This window comes from Astyanax mexicanus, chromosome 9 (genome assembly GCF_023375975.1).
Source record: "Astyanax mexicanus isolate ESR-SI-001 chromosome 9, AstMex3_surface, whole genome shotgun sequence".
NCBI classification, from domain to species: Eukaryota; Metazoa; Chordata; class Actinopteri; order Characiformes; family Acestrorhamphidae; genus Astyanax; species Astyanax mexicanus.
The window spans coordinates 32,370,533-32,391,267 of NC_064416.1; the positions used below are offsets into that span (position 1 = coordinate 32,370,533).

Below are 20,735 nucleotides of genomic sequence, written 5' to 3' on the forward strand. Positions count from 1 at the left end.
AAGCACATTACACATTAACACTCATCCACACACGGGTGAGAAGCGTCAGCCAATAGCGCACAGCGTACTCTCAACCGGAAAAGACCGTCCACCTGGAGGACTACATTGGGCACTACAGCAATTACCCAGGACAGAGTGCCAATCCATATCTGGGCACAGTCATACACACACATTTACACACACATTTACACACACACTTACACACACACTTACACACACACTTACACACACACACTTACACACCAGATCAATTTAGAGTAATCAATTTTTCTGGACAATTTAGATTATCTAATTTACCTGATCTCCATATTTTTGGACTGTGTGAGGAAACTGGAGTCCCCGGAGGAAACCCACGCAGACACGGGGAGAACATGGAAACTCCACACAGATAGGGACTTGAACCCAAGACCCCAGTGCTGGGAGGCGAATGTGCTAACCACTAATTCACCTCTCCGCCGTGTACTTTATCTTCTCTATTGACTACCTTCTTATCTCCCTGTCTACCCAGCTACTTGTGTATCTATATACAGTACCTACATGTCTATTTACCTGCCTACTTTTGTACCTACCTACCTGTCTTTCTGCTTATTTATCCACTCTATCTGCTAGGATGAGCTGAGGGCCCGTAGGAACCAGCAGGCTGCAGAGAGAGAGTGGAGGAGGAAGGAGAGCGAGCAGGCCAGGAGGAAGCAGGAGGAGAATGAACGGCTGAAGGCGGCTCGGCTGGAACAGGTCATTCATAAGGAGCACATGCTGTCTATCGAAGCCGGGCGAGAGAGGGCAGAATTGGAGAGGGTGCTGAGGTACACTATGCTACACTATGTCCCAAATCCCATTTCTCTTTTAAAAAGGGGTAAAGGGTAAAGGGTAAAATTGGGACAACCCTTCAAGCATCCAATACACATATAGCAATAGCAGTGGAGCGCTAACGTTCAGCAACCTAGCTGCTGTTTAACTAGTTAACTTTAGGGCATTGTATGTCTTCAGATAGGTGGCAGGTGGTGCAGCCAGAATTATTATTGTCCAAGCTAAAATGAGCTTTTGATAAGCTTATTTTTCCATTAAACCTCAAATGCTAAAGCCTCTGATGTCTACTGAGCCATTTAAGGTGGAATGGAAAAGTTAGCTAGCTAGCTATTGAGATGGACTAACACAGATTAGTTTATGTTTGTTATTTAAAAAATGGCCATAACACATTAAAACTACACATCAAACTGTGGTGATGTAGTTGTTATCATAATTTGTAACAAGTAAAATACCCAAATTTGTGGGTTTCCTTGGTCGCTTATGCCGCCATCTTGCCATTGATTCTCATAACCATCTGTTTTGAGTGTGCCTGTGCCAAGTGGTGAAACTATGTTCACTCATCATCTTGTATTATTTAGTATTTTTCTAATTACTATTGTTATATTAAGCCCTATCCGGACGGGATTGTTTTCTCAGGGGGTCCCGAGGTGATTTTCTCTTTTATGCTGGGTCCTCTGTAGTTTTATTCCTGTCTGTAATGTCCCTGAATGTTTTTTTCAGATGTCCTCTGAGAAAATTACAGGATGAATTACCTACTGTCGTCCAGTAGGAAATGGAGGAGCTAGTGTCTATGTGTCAGTGTCTATACTCTGCTTCAATGACTTTCAGAGTGCTTAGAAGACACCATTGTGCTCCGTTTGCCATACCTGATATCACATGACACCACTATGTTATGTGACCGAGAAAGCCAAAAAACTTGTTGGTCCAGATGCAAGAGTTTTATCACTTAGTAGAAGTGTGAAATATTTTTCACAGACTTCCCCCTGAGAAACTAATCCCGCCCATATAGGGCTTTAGTCAGGGTTTTAGTCATTTAACCCAGTCTTAATCATATCTTCCTGCTGTATTATGTAAGGATGCACACCACCATATTAAACACTGACTAAATTTAACAGATTGTTACTCATTTAATTAGGGTATTTGGGAAAATATAACAGCATATGGGTGTGGATTTGTTTTCTAGGTATGGTTGAACCAAACAAACTTTTTTCATCAATGAATTTATTAGGACTCCACAGGACCACCACAGAGCAGCTATTATTATTATTGGGGTGGTGGATCATTCATTTTCAGCAATGCATTGACTTTACTGGCACTGTGGTGGTGAATAAGGTGGTATGAGTGGATCAGATACAGCAGTGCTGCTGGAATTTTTAAACACTGTTCAATCACTTTCTCTTTCACTCTACTAGACACTCATAGCTAAAGACAGACGCTCTGAATCTGTCGCTGCATTGTTTGCATTGGTCATCCTCTAGCTCTTCATCATTAGGCACAGGATGCTTCCCACAGGAAGCTAGATAGTTCTGTTTGATGGACTATTCTTAATCCAGAAGAGGCACTGAGGTGTTTAAAAACTCCAGCAACACTGCTGTGTTCCATAATAGAAGGACAGAGTGAAAGGAAATGATATTAATAACAAATGCAGAGAAACAAATACAGGGTTACAGTCTGTAATTATGGAACTACAAAGTGTCTTGCATGATCAGTTAAGTTCAGTTAAGTAAAAAAATGAATAATAGGTGTGAAAACAAGGTCATAAAGTTATGCTTGTTCTGTTTATATTCATTGCCCTGCATATGATGGTAAATGTGGATTCAGCTTGCAGCATTTTTTGTTGCTAAAGGTGAAAAACACTTAAAAGTAATTACCTCCAAAAAGTTACCATAAAAGTTATGACCTCAGCACCAAAGGCTTATGGTCACCGATTCTCAGGAAAATAACATTCCAGAGCTCAAAAAACAACATCTACACCCTCACTGCCTGCGGTGCACTTCATTATTAACATTACATTAAAGAATGCCATGAACGCCTGGAGAATGAAAGCGAGCATTCCACAGGCGGAATGTCAAAGGCACATACGGGTGTTTATGGAAATCTGGAATGTAAGCAGTGTACTGTCTGCAGCTGCTTTGGGTTATTACTGGGAAAGTGCACTCCCACACTATCTTACTGCTACTTGTTCTAACAGTGGCAGTAGAAGCAGTGATAACATTTAGTAAACACTTGTGTCCAGAGAGATTCAAACCAGAATCATGCTACACAGGCAGAAGAATGTGTCTGGCATCACGCCCGGAGACACATACTGGGTTTACCCAGCCTTAGAGACAAACCAGTCTAATATGGGGAAGGAGGTAATGTTTCCCACCACATGACCACAGTAATTTGGTGGTTGCATGCTATGCAGGTGTGGTACACCCTGAAAAATATGGGAGAATATAGGTGTTCCCTGGAAATAAAATGAATAAAACCAGAAATTGAATGGGTTCACAAAGTCCAGTATTTTTCAGTGGAAAGATATAGTTAAAAAACATAGTTAAAGCAGCAGTTCCTAAGAATTTCCTTTAAAATTGAAAGCAGTAGTATTCCTGTTTGGACTGGACAAAATATTGTAAAGAATTCCTGCTGTTATGGCTGGGCAGAATTCAGGCACGCCCAAATGCAGATAAAAATATACCTCATACACGGCAGAGCAATAACAAAGCGTAGGCAGAGAACAAAACATGGTCAAAATGAGAGATAAACACACCCAAGGATGCTACAGTCCATAATCAGCAATAATTGAGAGCAAATGAGCCCCTTTATAGGGCTAAACCATGTGATTAGTACTCAGGTGATCTGTTTCCTGGAAGTGTCATGTGCTGTGTCATGTGATCGGGATTGGATGTAATGTTGGTTTGTGGTGCATCCTGGGCAATGTAGTTTGGAGGCTGCAGATAACAGGCAGAGCTGAGTATGGGAGACAGAAATGCTTTTTTTACTTTTTGTACATTTTGAGACTAATTCATACACATATAAAATGAGCAAAGCAGTATACTCAAAACACAGAATTTCCACACATGCTCACATGCTCGGTGCAATTACAATTCTCATCACAGAGGGCTTCGAATCCCCAAATATCACTAAAATTTAAAGCCTGTTTAAACACTATGAGATTGGGGGGGGGGGGAATAAAGCCATATCTTTGTATAAACTATTCACATATTCATACATATATTCACATGTACACAAGTATGTTTGGAGTATTTTCAGTTTAATATGTACCTTCAAAATCTAACATTGCCTCTTCCACTCTGTACAGCCCATGCAAAACTAAGGTATATTTATAAGGTGGCTTGCAAAAGTATTCATACACCTTGAATTTTCACTTTTTTCTCTACAACCTCACACTTAAATGTATTTTATCCACACAAAGTAGCACATAATTGTGAAATGGAACAAAAATTATATGTTGTTTTAAAAATTTTAATCAAATAAAAATCTGAAAAGTGTGACATGCAGAAAAATTCAGCCCCTCTATATTAATACCACACTACCAGCTTCACACATTTACAGACTAAGATTTTTGCTCATTCGTCTTTGCAATCATTCTACAGTAGCTCTGGCTTTATGTTTAGAGTCATTGTCTTGCTGGAAGGTGAATCTCCTTCCCACCCTCTACACGTTTCTTCAGGATTGCCCTGTATTTATCTCTTTCCATGTTCACATCAACTTTGACCAGCGTCTGCCAGATGCTGCCACCACCATGTTTCACAGGGAGGATGGTGAGTTTAGGGTGATGAGCAGTGTTATTTTAACACCACACATAGGGTTTCCACAACACATATCTGACTACAGCACCTTCTTCCACATGTTTGCTGTGTTCCCTACATGGCTTGTGGCCAACAGTAGCTTTCTTCTTGCCACTCTTTCGTAAAAAAAAGGCAGATTTGTGAAGCACCACTTATAGTTGTTCTGTGGACAGATTCTCTCACCTGAGCTGTGGATTTCTGCAGTTCCTCAAGTTTCAGAGTTAAGGGGGCTAAATACATTTTTGTTCCACATCACGATTATGCACTACTTTGGTGTGGGTATATCACGTAAAATCTAAATAAAATACATTTAAGTTTGTGGTTGTAAATTGGGAATCATACAGGCACATTTAACATTAACTTTAACACATTTAAGATCCAGTTTATCCCACATTCTTACTTCTAGTTTCAGTGTGAGTACACATACAAATACAGATATTTTGATCACTAAACAGGCACTGTGGGACACACCCAAAGACAGTCATCTGATACTGGCCATGCAGTCACATGCCAAAAAGTCATGGGAAAGAAACTAGCATAATTTTCAATGACGTCATGTTACACAGGTAGAGGAATGTGTGTAAAATAACACCCAGGAACTCTTACTGATGGGTTTACCCAGCCGTAGATACAAACCACAGACTAATATGGGGAAGGAGGTGATGTTTCCCACCACATTACATCAGTAATTTGGCGTGTGTATACCATGCAGGTGTGTTACACCCTAAAAAATAATATTTTAATTAGATATTTACTTTTCAAAAAGTCATGGGTGGCAGGTATGTTTCTGAGCATGAGATCCCTTTCTTTTAATTTGAAAGCAGAAGTATTCATAAATTGGAAAAAGACAAACTATTCAAATTAATAGACAGACAGACAGACAGACAGATAGATAGATAGATAGATAGATAGATAACATTAATAAAAACAGAATGACCTTTGTCAATTCTTATAGAAGATAAAAAACTTTCCCAAGCCAGGATGTGAAGAAGCATTTCATGATCAATGTATAAAGTGCTGTCCCATGACTTTTGAAATGAAATGTTGACATGTCACATAAAATCTATTAATCTTAGCCCACATAGGTGTGGGCATTTTCAAGCCATCCTGCAAGGTCTTCATGATCATTGTATGAAGTGGTGGCCCATGACTTTTGGCATTCCAGTGTATACACATACTTTTTATGTACACAATGACATGTAGGCAGTAAAACATGCAAGCAATACAAAGAAAAAATCCAGTATAGATGTATATATTTTTGGTTTCAACAAAACAGTTAATTGAATTATTGTAAATATTATGAATTTTATATTGCAGAAGCCTTATCAAACTTAATACACATGGATAGGGATCTCTCTCTGACATTTGATGATGATACATGGAACAAATTTCTTAAGACTTTTTTTGCCTTTGTCAATATTCAAAAACAGAATACTGAATAATTACAGAATAATTTTTCAACAGATTCTGCTTAACTCCAGTACATCTTCATAAGATGTTTAGAAGTGTATCTCCAATATGTTCTAAGGGCATTACTGATCAGGGTACACTTTTGCATATGTTTTGGAATAAAAAAAAAATCTAATATTTTAGAAAGATTTCCAAAAAAATGTTCTGAAATTGTTGAATAAAAGTTTTCATATGTCACCATTTTAATGTCTTTTGAACTACAGCCCTGATATGGATTTAAATGTTAATAAAGCTTATTTGTTGGGAGCTTCATCATATCTAGCAAAAAAAATGCATTTTACTGCTGTGGATATCTCCAAATGTTCACCCAACAACATGTGGCTGACACAGCTATCAAATCTTCTTCTATTGGAAAAACTCACTTTTAAAATCCACAACAGACACCAATCATTCGGTGATGATTTTTTCTTTCGTTAATTTTATTTTGGATGGTATAACAGTAATACCATATAAAACATTTTAACTGTAGTTAAAAAATTTATGTACCAAATCTCTGCTCTCTGTTTTGTTAATACAGGCCAAAACTGTAGCTTTAAGTTTAGGCATAACATCATTTACTTGATTTTATGCTCAGGTTTGGAGATTTATCTTCTGAAGTTGTGTTTTTAGAGCTTTATTTACCTGAAACATGGTCTGTGTGTGTTAGTAGTTGTGGTTAGCAGTTAGCCTGTTGTTTAGCCTCTTAGCTAATGACGCCTTGTTTGCTACTAAATTAACTTCACTCTCTGTGACATGAGATTTATCGTCTATATATAATATAATAATATTGCTGTTGTGTTTCAGGTATTTTCTATGGTGTTGTTAGTTTGTTGGTTGCTATGGTGTTGCTAAGTGGTGATTAGGAGGATGTTCTCTCTCCGCTCTGCAGGACTCAGCAGGAGCAGATTGCTCGGGAGAAGGAGAAAGAGCTGCATCATCGGCAGCAGGTCCTCCGCCACGCTGAGGGAGTCCGGCAGCAGGTCCGTGAGCGCGAGACGATGGCCATCACTCGGCGGAGGGAGCTGTTCCTTGAGGGGGAGAAGCTGGAGGATGAGGCTCGCAGCCGCAGAGCCCGGCTGGAGGAAATCAAAGAGAAGAAACTGAAGGAGCTGAGGTACGTTCCTAATAGTTTAACATTCAAAATATATATTGTAAAAATGATTTTGACTGATGTGCCTGTTTAAGAAAGCTTTATCTGCAGGAAAAAAAGTGTTCTGAGCTGTTTAGAAAATGATTTAGACTCTGAGCATGGGCAGGGGAAGACTTTACATGTTGGATAGTTACTGTTACGCATTAGCTTTGTTAACCATAAGAAAATAACAAGACTGCCAGAGTAGTTTGAATCACAGTCGCAATCGCAATCACAGAATTTTGTTATTAATCAGATAATTGTTTTTTATCGATTGACACCACTACTTTAAACATAAATCAGGATAGACTGAACAGGGGTCGAAGAAGACTTGAACATGAGTCAGGGGAGACTCTGAATGTGGGTCGGGGAGACCCTACACATGGTTCGATGAAGACTCTGAACATGGGTCAGTAGATTTCCCGAACGTGGGTCGGGCAGACTTTAAACATGGCTTGAGGAAGATTCTGAACATAGGTTAATAGAGACTCTGAACGTGGGTTGGGAATACTCAAAATGTGGTTTGGGGAGACTCTACACATGGCTTGGGAAAGACTCTGAACGAGGGTCAGGGAAGACTCTAAATTTGATTTAGGGTAGACTTTGAAAGTGGGTCAGTAAAGACTCTAAACATGGGTCGGGCAGACTCTAATCATGGCTCGGGAATCACTCTGAACATGTGTCAGTAGAGACTCTAAACATGGGTCAAGCAGACTCTAATCATGGCTCGGGAAAGACTCTGAACATGGGTCAGTAGAGACTCTGAACGTGGGTCGAGCAGACTCTAATCATGGCTCGGGAATCACTCTGAACATGTTCAATTCAATTCAATTTTATTTATATAGCGCTTTTTACAACAAAGGTTGTCACAAAGCCGCTTTACAGGAAAAACAGGTCCACGCCTCTTATGAGCAGCACCACAGAGATGCCAATTTTATGGTGACACAGTGGCAAGGAAAAACTCCCTTTAAGAGGAAGAAACCTTGGAAGGAACCAAGACTCAGTCCGAGGAACCCATCCTACTCGGGTTGACCCGCTCAGTACAAACAAACAACAAACAAATAACAGAACAAAACAGTACAGAGAATTAATGTGAACTATGGCTAATATAGCAGGTACTAATTTATGAATATAAGAATGTGATGGGCACAAACTATAGAGCTATGGCTAATACAGAAACAGATACTGAGTGTGTTAATGGTAATCAGTGCAGGGTTGCAGAGCCGGAGAACAACACAGCGGGCAGTGGAGAGCCAGGCTGGGAACATCAGGAACAGGGCATCTCCATACATGTAAAAGAGATAGATAGAGAAAACAGAAAGGAAAGGAAGAGAGAAAAAAAGCAGGAGTTAGAAGGGTTGTGAAATAATTCTGATGAATAGAAGGACAGGGCTGATTCCTGAAAGCTGGAACCACAGACGGACACATCCAGGAAGACCGGCCGGCCAGGCGTCTCAGCACATGTGAGAAAGATAGAGAGAGAGAACAGAGAGGGGAGGGAAGAGAAAGGGGTTAGAATGGTTTTATAAAACTCTGCTGGAGTGGGATGGGCACTGGTAGCAGCAGCTCAGGACATGGGGAGAGAAAGAGAAAGCAGATGATTAGGACAGGGTTTATATTTGCTGGATAAGCTGTAAGAGGAAGAAAATTGTAATGAGACATTACTCAAAAGCTTGAGCAAATAGAAATGTTTTGAGTCTAGATTTAAAGATTGAGAGTGTGTCTGAGTCCCGTATATTAATAGGGAGGCTATTCCAAAGTTGGGGAGCTTTATAAAAGAACGCTCTTCCTCCTGCATAGTTTTTTCTAATGCGCGGGACTAATAACAGGCCAGCGTCTTGGGAGCGGAGTGAACGCGGCGGATTGTAAGGAGTAAGGAGTTCCTGTAGATAATGCGGGGCCAGACCATTGAGGCATTTATACGTCAGGAGAAGTATTTTATAATCTATACGAAATCTAACAGGTAGCCAATGTAGGGATGAAAGAATAGGTGTAATGTGATCGAACTTTCTAGCTCTGGTAAGCACTCTTGCGGCTGCATTCTGAACTAGCTGGAGTTTATGGAGTAATTTATGTGGACTTTCAGCCAACAACGCGTTGCAGTAGTCCAGCCTGGAGGTTATGAATGCATGTACCAGCTTCTCAGCATCTTCCAGAGAGAGTATACTGCGGATTTTAGCTATATTTCTTAAGTGGAAGAATGCAATTTTGACTATGCTACATATGTGAGCATCAAACGAAAGAATTGGGTCAAAGATGACCCCAAGGTTTCTCACAGTTTTACCAGGTATAATTAAGTGACCGTCTATGTCTACAGTATTAACATTTATGTTTTTATCAATATTAGGACCTAATACAAGGAGCTCAGTTTTATCAGAATTAAGTAAGAGAAAGTTGTGTGTCATCCAATTTTTAATGTCTTTAATACAGTCTGTTATTTGATTTATACAGAGCTCCTCGTTGGGTTTAGCAGATATGTAAAGTTGCGTGTCATCAGCATAGCAGTGAAAGTTAATACCATGCCTACGGATAATTTTACCCAGTGGTAGCATATAAAGAGTAAAGAGTAATGGACCCAGTATTGATCCTTGAGGGACACCATATTTTACTCTAGACTGATAAGAGCATTCGTTATTTAAGTAAACACACTGGAATCGATCTCTCAGATAAGATCTGAACCAGGTGAGGGCTGATCCTTTAATTCCTATAAGATTTTCTAACCTATCAAGTAGAATAGCGTGATCTATGGTGTCAAAGGCAGCACTTAGATCTAGCAGTACAAGGATGGCATTACTGCCCCTATCAAGAGCTGAAAGTAAATCATTAGTTACTCTAAGTAGAGTTGTTTCAGTACTATGGTTTTGTCTAAATCCAGATACTGACATGTGTCAGTAGAGACTCTAAACATGGGTCAAGCAGACTCTAATCATGGCTCGGGAAAGACTCTGAACATGGGTCAGTAGAGACTCTGAACATGGATCGAGCAGACTCTAATCATGGCTCGGGAATCACTCTGAACATCGGTCAGTAGAGACTCTGAACATGGGTCGAGCAGACTCTAAACATGGCTCGAGAAAGACTCTGAACATGGGTCAGTAGAGACTCCGAACATGGGTCGGGCAGACTCTAATCATGACTCAGGAATCACTCAACATGGGTCAGTAGAGACTCTGAACATGGGTCGGGCAGACTCTAATCATGGCTCGGGAAAGACTCTGAACATTGGTCGGTAGAGACTCTGAACATGGGTCGAGCAGACTCTAATCATGGCTCAAAAAATACCCTGTGGTGAAAATTGTACACTGAGTTGGGATGGAAATTACACGAGTCGAGCCACCCAATAATTTAAATAATAAAGATATTTATTGAAAAGTGTTACTAAAAAGAGATTTTTGAATAATGGTGTTATCATCCATCTAATTCTGCTTAATCATACAACATGTGACCAAAAAGATGAGGTGATCTTCTATTCTAGGGTTTTCAGAGTTTGTCCCGTTCATTCCTTGCAAAGATTACGTGAAACTTGCAAGCATAAAGAAATAATCATGCTAATGTTGACAGACACACATTGGTTTAAAGTATTAAACACCGTTTAATGTATTAATCTCACAAAACAGGATTAATTGTTTTAAATGGGATTCATTGTTTCAATATCCCTTACAGCCCTCAGAGAGCTTATCATGTGAAGTTTTTTTTTTTTTTAGTTGATGGGAATAGTCTTAGCACAAATGGTGGAAGGAAACAGAATAAAAAAACGAAGCACATTGATTTTTGGCCAAATCACGTCATATCAAACCACAGTTCACTGTCAGGAATTTGTCTGGCTGACAGGCTTCCTTTCTTGTTGCAGCTGCAAGTTTGAAAATACAGAGCAAGAGCTGTGGGAAATTTTCGGTTTAACGCCAGGACAGGTTTTATTACATAGCACCTATAAAAACGGGCGTGGCCGGAATCTTAATTACTTTGAGCTGTCCAGAAGAAACAGTTGCAAAGAAAAACTCCCTTAGAGTTAACAAACCCGGGTGGGCACCCATTCTCTATTTGAAATAATAGAATTAGATCTATAAAATGACTGTTAGTATGTAAAGTTCAATAATTAGAGAAGTGTACACAAGTTATAGTGACATGCCAGAAGTAATGGGTCATAGGACAGAGACTAGTTTCATATCCCATGGTATCTGAAGCGCACCACACTGATCTGTGGAATATATGTGTGCTGTCTCCTGCATTGAATGTGGATATGATTTCTCCCAGAGTCACTTGCCTCTACACATGGACAATTCTAGCCATTACCCCCAACTTCTCTGTCCACTGTGGGTGGTAATGCCTTCTGTGATGTATGAAACAGATTACCCTGGGGTTCCTAGTCTCTACAGTAACTATAGAATAACTCTTTATCCTCAATCCGTGTATCATTCGTTCATTTGATATTCAATTGAGAATCAAAATCGGAAAATTGAAAAACCAATTCGTTTTTTCGTTTTTTCGTTTTTGAATATAATACCAAAAAACGAATAACGGCTTGTATTTTGTATTTTTATTTGGTTATCCAAACAAAAATTGGAAATTTAAAAAACGGACCAGGAGCCGAATTTGATTTTGATTTTGAACTTGACCCATTTGTGTGCCCCGGAAATACAGCTACGTTGTTGTCATCAGTGATGTAGACACTGGGACCGTGTACCTTTTCAAATGAAAACAGTGAGGGAAGAAGTTTACTACACCATGTATAGACTAACCAGCTAGCTAGCTAGGTTAGTTAGCCAGCTAGTCACGTATATAAAAAAGTATGTAGGCGGCTATTCACAGAATAACATTAACTAAATATGACATTTAGCTACGGAACGTTAGACAAACACCTGAAAGATCCTGCCGATTTTTTCTGTTGTCATATCGTCTTCTTTCACTGCAACGCGTTTAGTTCCTCTGAACAAGATAAAACTCTCCATCCTCAACTCCATCCAAAGCCTACAGCAATACAGACTGTGTAGATAACACTGCAGTGAACTCCCGCGCAACAGAAACCCACCAAGAATAAACAAATCAGTAACTTCCGGGGCACACAAATGGGTCAAGTTCAAAATCAAAATCAAATTCGGCTCCTGGTCCGTTTTTTAAATTTCCAATTTTTGTTTGGATAACCAAATAAAAATACAAAATACAATCCGTTATTCGTTTTTTGGTATTATATTCAAAAACGAAAAAACGAAAAAACGAATTGGTTTTTTAATTTTCCGATTTTGATTCTCAATTGAATATCAAATGAACGAATGATACACGGATTATCCTCCTTCAGCACACCTTTCTACAAACCAATAAATGTGAAGTAGACGATGATGATTTATTTATTCTGTTTAGTCTTTATTCTGTTTACATGCACTGAATCCTAGCTAAAGTAGCTACATCTTTACCATACCTCAGGTTCTCTCTGGAGTAACTTACAAGCCCGCAATGTCCTCTTTGGGTCACCCAGGAGTGAGGCCACAGTCGCTTCTTCCTCTTCTTCTTCTTCTTCTTTTTGTGTTTTTTTCTGAGCACAGAAGCACTACCATCATGCAAAGTGCTTCTGTAGCCATGATTATTAGATTCTACGTTCCTCCACCGCGATGACCTACGAACTCAGGGAAGGAAGTAGCCAATGATTGGTTGGTAACTAACGTGTAATGTTGCCAGTTCCACAAGAACGACACGAAATGAAGATAACTGCTTAATCTGACATAGTGAAGATTGTGAGGGACAAAAATGTCATATAGTCTGAGCTTGGCATTACACCTCAAACACCAACATCATGTCAATTATTCTCACTTCAATGCTAAGAATAATTTACCCACCACCCAGATAACAATAGCTGCTCTGTAGTGGTCTCTCCTGTGGGGTCCTGACCATTGGAGAACAGGATGAAAGGAGGATTATATATAAAGTATACAGATACAGAAACAGATACAGGACTGCAGTTTGTAATTATAGAACTACAGCGTGTCCTATAGTGGTCAGTGGAGCTGTTTAGATGGACAGTGAATGTATCAATCAAGGAAGTGGCTTTCTTAGAGTGTTTTTATGTTTCAATAGAAAGAATCCCAGACATTCAGTGAGGTCTAGGACTTTTGGAGCCTCCTGTGTATTTTGCAAAATTGGACTGATCCCTCAAATGATTCTGGTCAGTAAGGAGATTGTATTAGTATAAACTTTGGGAACTCTAGAGACGTCTGGGCTGGAGTTCAGGCAGTTTTACTGTGTGAGCTAAAAGGACAGACCACCAAAAAAGTAAACAACTTATTACATGGTCTTGGATTGCATTTGATGCACGTATACTAGTCTTATGAAAGTAGTTTATTATTGGCTAGAGTGTGATGCAAGGGCTGTGTGTTGCAGCAGAAGCTGATTCTGACTGAGAGTGTTTAGCATAGTAAATAGAAGGTAGATACTGTATGTTTCTGTGAATGTATGAGCCAGTGTGGGCCTGAAGTAAAAGCCCCAGATTTAGGGAAAAGTGTGGCTGGGAGTGGGGCCTTGATTGGGTTGGTTGGAGGAAGTAAGGAATCAAACACAGCAATACCTGATGAGTAGGACTGGGTATCATTGATTTCCCAAATTTGATTCAATCTCATATTAAAGATCAAATTATGGGATTCCCTGACCCAAATGGATGTAATACACAGGTTGGCTGAGACATCTGAAGGAGGCAAATGATTCAACCTGGGATAGACTTAAGAGTTATCATGCTGTGGAGAATTTCTTGTTTGTTATCAAGAGTTCCCAAAAAAGTGACGAAGAGACATGCCTTCCAAAGGAAGCATGAAGAGATGAACAGCTGAGGGAAATTCAGGAGTCGGAGTGCGGAAAGGTGGAAGGGGAGGCGGATGATACAGCAAAAAGCCTTGTTGTGGAGAATCTCTCATTTGTGATCAAACCCCACCCCACCCCAAAAAAAACACCCTCTATATTCCTAGAATTTCAAAAGATGAGAACGAGTGAGCTAGAGAGCGAGTTGTGAGAAGACTGAATGGGAGGAACGAAGAACAAAAGTGACGATAAACTGTGGCATAGTCAAAAAGGGAGGGAGGAAGCATAAAGAGCTGAACAAGAACAAACAGCTAAGGGAAAATTCAGAAGTCAGGGTGGAGAAAGGTAGGAGAGGAAGAGGACCCGGGCGTGAGTTTGGAGAAATTGTAAATATATTCCGTCCAAGGAAAATAATTCAATCAAGGCATCATCAGCTGGAGTAGCAGAAAAGCAGAGAGCATTTTTGTTGGATATTAGGTGGGTGGATTTCACTGATACAGCAGACAGATAACCCGAAGATATCAGCAATCCACGTGGAGAGGAGAAGCGGATGTGGGAGCTTTCAGTGGCTCACAATGTAACCACAACTGATATGTTCAGGGCTGGTGCAGAAAGACCAGCATGTGGTGGGTTAAGCTGTGATCCTGAGGTCCGGGGCTTCAAGGGAAGCTGATTCAGGCAGAGTGTGGTAGGCCCTATAACTAATAGTTAGATAACTTGATATGGCCGGTTGGCAGGTCATGGGATTCCCTGCCCGCAAATGGATTTAAAGCAGAGAATGGCTGAGGAATCTAAAGAAGGCAGATGATACAGCAAAACGTAACTAGGCTCTTAACTATGGCTAGCTGCAGAGTTAACATGCTGTTGAGAATCTATCAAGAGCCTCCCAAAAAACACCTACTGACAAAGAGAAAGACTTTCCAAATGTCCAGAATGTCAAAAATTAGGAAGAGCAAGCCAGGGATGAGTTTTGAGGACATGGACTGGGAGGAAGTGAAGGGAAAAGTGACAAAAAAGGAGGCAAACATCTGAGGGAAATTCAAGAGTACAGAATGTTTGGAAAGGATGAGAGGGACATCGGCGTGAGGTTGCCAAATTTGGGAAAAAATTGGACTGGATATTGGATAAATGGATTTTACTGAGACAGCAGACAGATATCAGCAATCCATGTGAAGAGGAGACGAGGATGTGGGACGATGTGGGACGAGCTCCCAGTTGTTCACAATGCAACCACAACTAATGTCTTTAAAGGTGGTGCAGAAAGACCAGCATGTGGTGGGTTAAACTGTGATCCCGAAGTCTGGGGCTGCAGGAGAAGCTAATTCTGGCAGAGTGTGGTGAGAACTATAACTAGTAGTTAGATAACGCAATATGAGTCAATGTGCCAGTGTGATCACGAGGCTTGGATTCAACTGGGCCAAAACACATAATTGACAAGCCAAAGAAAACATTGTCAAATGGCTCCCAGAAATAAAGGAGAGTAAAGAAACCATCTTTAGTCAACATCAAGTTTGTGGAAGAATCTGTTATACATGGCAGCTTGGCAGGTCATCGGATTCCCTGACCTTAAATTACTGAGGAATCTAAGAGAGGCAGATGATACAGCAAAAAATAATTGGCCTTGTTAACTAAGACTGGCTGTAGAGTTACCATGCTGTGGAGAATCTCTTATTTGTGATTAAGAGCCCCCCCTCCAAAAAAACGCCCAGAGACGAAGAGACGCACCTTCCATCAAGGTAGCATCAGCTAAAATTGCAGAAAAGCACAAAACTGATTGTGAAATGGATGCTGGGATGTAGCAGACAGTTGGAAAGATTTTTTTTTAATGAGTAGATGTGCGAGGAAGCGATGTGGGAACTTGAGAACGAGCAAGCCATACAGTGAGTTGAGAGTAGAGTGACTGGGAGGAGTGAAGGAGAAAAGTGAGGATAAATTGTAACATAAACAAAATGGGAGGGAGGAAGCATGAAGAGCTGAACAAAGGCAAACATCCATGGAAAATTCAGGAGTCGGAGTACAGAACGGTGAGAGAGGATAAGGACACCGTTTTGAGGTTTGGAAAAATCGGGTGAATCTTGCGGCCAAGGGGCCAGATCAGATCAAGGCAGGATTAGCATGAGTAGCAGAAATGCAGAGAACTAAGTTTGGATTGGATATTAGGTGGATGGATTCAACTGATATAGCAGGCTGGTAGCCAGGAGATTTCCACCTGGAGATCAATCTCTGATTTCTAACAGTTATGTTAGGATCTCGGTCTAAACTCTCAATCAGTAATCCAGGGGCTAAATTTGCAAGTCGTGGATTTTTCTGGCTGGAAATGGATGTAATAGCAGAGAAAAAATAAGCCGATAAATAGCCAAAAGGTGGTTAGCCAACTATGCCTTGCCCTGGCTGCAGAGGTATCACAGTGTGGCGAATCTCTTAATTTGTGATCAAGAGCCCCCGCAAAAAGCTAAGAGATGAAAAGAGACACTTTACAAATTTCTAGGATTTCAGTAGATGAGAAAGAACGAGCCGGTGAGGGAGGTGGTGGCATCAGTTGCGAGGAAAGTGACTGGGAGGAATAAAGGGGCAGAGTGATGAGGAATTGTGGCGTAAGCAAGAAGGGGAGGGAGGAAGCATGAAGAGTTGAACAAGAGCTAACAGCTGAAGGGAATTCAGGAGTTGGAGTAGAGAAAGGTGGGAGAGGAGGAGATCACCAGCAAGAGATCTAAAAGACTTGGGGAAATCACCCGCCCAAGGGGGCCGGATCCAATCAAGGCAGCATCAGCTGAAATATCATTGGATTTTGGATTGGATATTGGTTTCGATGTAGCAAACTGTTGGCAAGGATTTTTCAGGAGAGTGAAGAGCAGAAGAGGAGGTAGACTGGGCGAGGAAGCAGTGTGGGAACTTTGGTGCCCTCATAAGACATTGAGGGTAGAGATGGAGAATTTATTGTACGATAGATTAAGTGGAGGAGTGGTCGGCATGTTCCCTCCTCTTAAACATCAAGTTGTTTCATAACTTCTTTTCTTTTTTTCATCTTTTATAATATGGTAATAGATTAAATTAGGTTTGTCAAGATAACTGTTTTTGTTTGGATGATAAATTGTTCCAGAAATAATTGTGATGATAAATTATTTCCATTTTAAGATTGTAGTATGACTCTAAAATAGTAATATAATACCTTTTATTTATTATGAATTTATTTTAGAATTTAACATTTTTGTTTAAAGAAAAGTTGGACCTAAAGAGAATCAACCAAAAGGAATGATGCTTGGTGGGTAGTCATGCCAAACTTTCTTGGAGTGACTTACAATGGCAGCAGGTCATCTTCAATGACAAGTCCCGTTTTTTCTTTAAGGCACTGTGGTCAGAGTCAAGATCTACAATTTGTTGCCAGATCTCCTTTGGTCTTCATTACATGCACTTTGACAGCCCAGCATTACACTAATAAGGTCCTGCAACCAGTAACCCTACCTTTTCTGATCAAACACTGCAGTGCACTGCTCCAACAGTACAACACTCATCCACATACGTCTCCATTCTCAAGAGCTTGTCTTAAAGACACAGATGCTATGCCATGACCAGCTGCATCTCCGGACCAATCCCTAATTGATCATCTGTGCAATACATTAACACTCCACCCCTACCACAAAATCTACAGGAACTGCATGGGAATATTGGAGCTGGCTGTGATTGATTATCACAGGACTCCATTAGGAACCTCTACAACTCCATGCTGAGATGTCTGACATGTTGATTTACTTCTGTGTAGCTCAATAAATATGAACAAGAGTTCCCATATCAGTCAACATTTTTAATCATTTTTTATTCCTGGTAATTATCCTTCTGAATAGCAGTGGAATCCCACACTTCCTTTTAGAATGGATATATTTGTGCAACTACTTGAGTGTAAATAAAACATAAATAGCGCATTAACATAATATTAATGGGCTTTCCTTGTTAAGAAAATACATACAGTATGTAATTGTAAATAATTGTAAAAATGACAATTTTATATTACAGTCAACCCTCCCCCCAAATATCCAAAATCAGTAGCACCTACAATATGTATGTCCAAATGTTTGTGGACATCTCTTCTAATGAATGTCTTTTTTTTACTTTATGTTGCACCCTTTGCTGACACAGATGTGCAAAACCACACACAGCTTGTTTTCTTTTTTTTGATAGAAGTAGAATAGGGCTCTCTGGAGCAGATAAACTAACATGAACCTATTGACTCCATGCCTTATGCCAGACATGGACTAGATAGAGGGGTATAAAGCAACAGCATTGAGCTGTGGAGCAGTGGAATAGTATAGTTTCTCTAGATTGATGGAGCTCCATGGGATGGTGGTCATCCAACATTCTTACTAATTCACTAATTAACACTTTTGTCCAAAATTCACAACTTACTGAATAGTTTCCTCTGGTCAATAGAGACAGTTACTCCAAGAAAATTTTGATAAGGACCCTTTTTAAGACTTACATTCAGAAGAAACAATGGAGCAGGTGTCCCAATACTTTTGCCATATAGTATACAATGTTTAAAGTAGCATTGTTATATTTGTTTCAGGTTATACTTTGATCTCCTTGAACCTTGAATCTAGCCCTGGGTTTATAATCTTGCCAGGTTTCCTTATTTTGATTTCTTTCCATGCTTGGATTTACCTTAGGCCCTTACTGAGGGTGGGAACTTAAATTCACATTAATTTCCATAAGGAATAAAGGACCTCACGCCCACTCCCTCTTTTTCATGCGTTGATGGGACCAAAACACTGATGTTTTTGTCATTAAAAACTCCATAAACAGATCTGCCCTTCATATCATCCAAACCACAACACATTGGCCAGCAAAGTGCGTCAGAGGACTATCCCTGAAACATGAGGAAACTTGGCAGAAGTCACACAAGTGAGGGCGTGCAGAAGCAGATGATGAAATCTGTTGTAATAGACAAAAAAAAAATCATTTTCAGGCCAAAAACCACCCACTGTTTTTTTTTTTTTTTTTTTTTCTCCAAGAAAAATAAAGGCCTGATACAAACTGAGACTCTTCTGTAGCTAGATTCACACAGCAGATAAACGTGGCCAAAATCTGATGGTCTCACCAAATTCAATGTTTAATTAAGGCTGTTAACACTATTATTTAATTGAATCTATATCCAACATTCTTCTGAACACTGTGTAACTGACTCACATGCACAAAATAGCAGCGCTTTATGTGAAATTTCAATTTAATCCCTGCCTTTCTTGAATCGCATGAGATATGAAGTGGTTCATACCTACTGTATCGCCAAGAGCTTGCTAAAATACACTGTAAAAAGGGCAAATTATTCAGCCATATCTACTTCTTTAGGTTGTTTGGTTTTTTTTTTTAGACTTTTCTTAGTGTTACTGAACCCACTCCTCACAGCTGTCATTCATTTTCCTTGACTTAAAAGGCACTTGAATTCTGATTGCTCTGACTGTAAAGACTGGATTTGTATTGCTGCAAATTAGATATTCATCATATTTCAGTACCACATATCATGACCCAAGTGGCTCAGATCATACATTTCAGATTCTATGCATTCTTTCCTGTTCACACTGCCACATAAACAGCACGGCATCAGTTCATATGACAGTGTTACACATGATAGGAAATATTGGATTTGTACCACTTTTTTATCTGCTGTGTGAACATGGTCTAGCTCTAGTCGCCAATATATCTAAGGGGCCAGGAAAGCTTATTATTCATTCAGTTGATAACCTGGAACAGAGGTCATGCATTTCACAGTGTTATCCCAATGTGTTTGGGGCTTTTTTTTTGTTGTTTTTTTATGTTTTTTAACAGCAAACATAGTGAAAAACATCATTAATCGCAACAAAACATGATATAATGTTTTGTTTAATGATTCTGCAGCAAACATTACACGTTCAGTTTGGCACAGATCAACACTGCACCGCCTAACATTATCAGCAAGCCTTCCACCTCAAAGCTGACAGATGACTCAGAAACACATGCGTCAAACAAAGGTTTACACCCATTGCCATTGTGACCATCTCCTTGTTGCTAAACCCATTGTCCCTCTTATGAGCTCCACTGATCATCATTTGGTAGTTCTGTTAATTAGACTGCTGGTGGACTATTCTCATTTGTCATGTAACGGAAAGGACAGAATGAGGCCAGATCTTTTATATCTGGATGTTCTTTACTTTACCACGTTTCAAAAACTCCCTAGGTCAAGAACACATCCCTGGGAATTTTCCTTTTATCTTTTTCTGAGGTTCTCTTGGCCTTCATTAAGAGCCAGCACAAACGTCATGCAGCCGGAATCTGTGGATGCCATTATCCCCTTAACCCTCTGTCTCATCTCAGTTGCTGTTTATTTTAAGGCGTCAGTGCTGATTAAGGCCAGCTGATTCTGATTATCATGAGGCAGGGTGGACTTGAGCTGTGTTTGTGTGTTCAGAGAAAGTATAAATGAAAAGAATGTAATTGCAGCCCCTCCTCCAGCCCCTTGTCCAATGTCTTCCTGCTTGCAGTCATGGCTAGTTTGAAAGAATTGTACACTCATTGCCAAAGCAGAAGGAAATGTGGAAAGTGAGGGATTGCAATGCTATTCAGAAGGAAGAATAAAAAAAAAGATTTTAGTGTTTTAGTCAGGTGAACTAATATTATATTAAATTGAATGAGAACTTACCTGTCAGAACAGCTGAGTTCGGTACAAATAAGTTCAGAGAACTTCAACCTGACAACTTAAAATCACTGCTCTTTCCACAGTGTAGGTTCATACAGTTTTCCCATAATGC

General features: G+C 39.9%; 1 protein-coding gene across 3 annotated transcripts in view; it reads left to right on the forward strand.

The window, feature by feature from the left end:
- cfap45 (cilia and flagella associated protein 45) overlaps positions 1 to 20,735 on the forward strand; it is a 239,992-nt gene that overhangs the window by 19,786 nt on the left and 199,471 nt on the right. For all 3 annotated transcript variants that reach the window (XR_007440749.1, XM_022679751.2, XM_022679752.2), the window contains exons 10-11: positions 610 to 803; positions 6,937 to 7,161. Coding sequence is in view for 2 of the 3 variants with exons in the window: in XM_022679751.2 (XP_022535472.2) it covers positions 610 to 803; positions 6,937 to 7,161 (419 nt within the window). In the remaining variant the exon portion in view is untranslated. The remainder of the gene's footprint in view (positions 1 to 609; positions 804 to 6,936; positions 7,162 to 20,735) is intronic.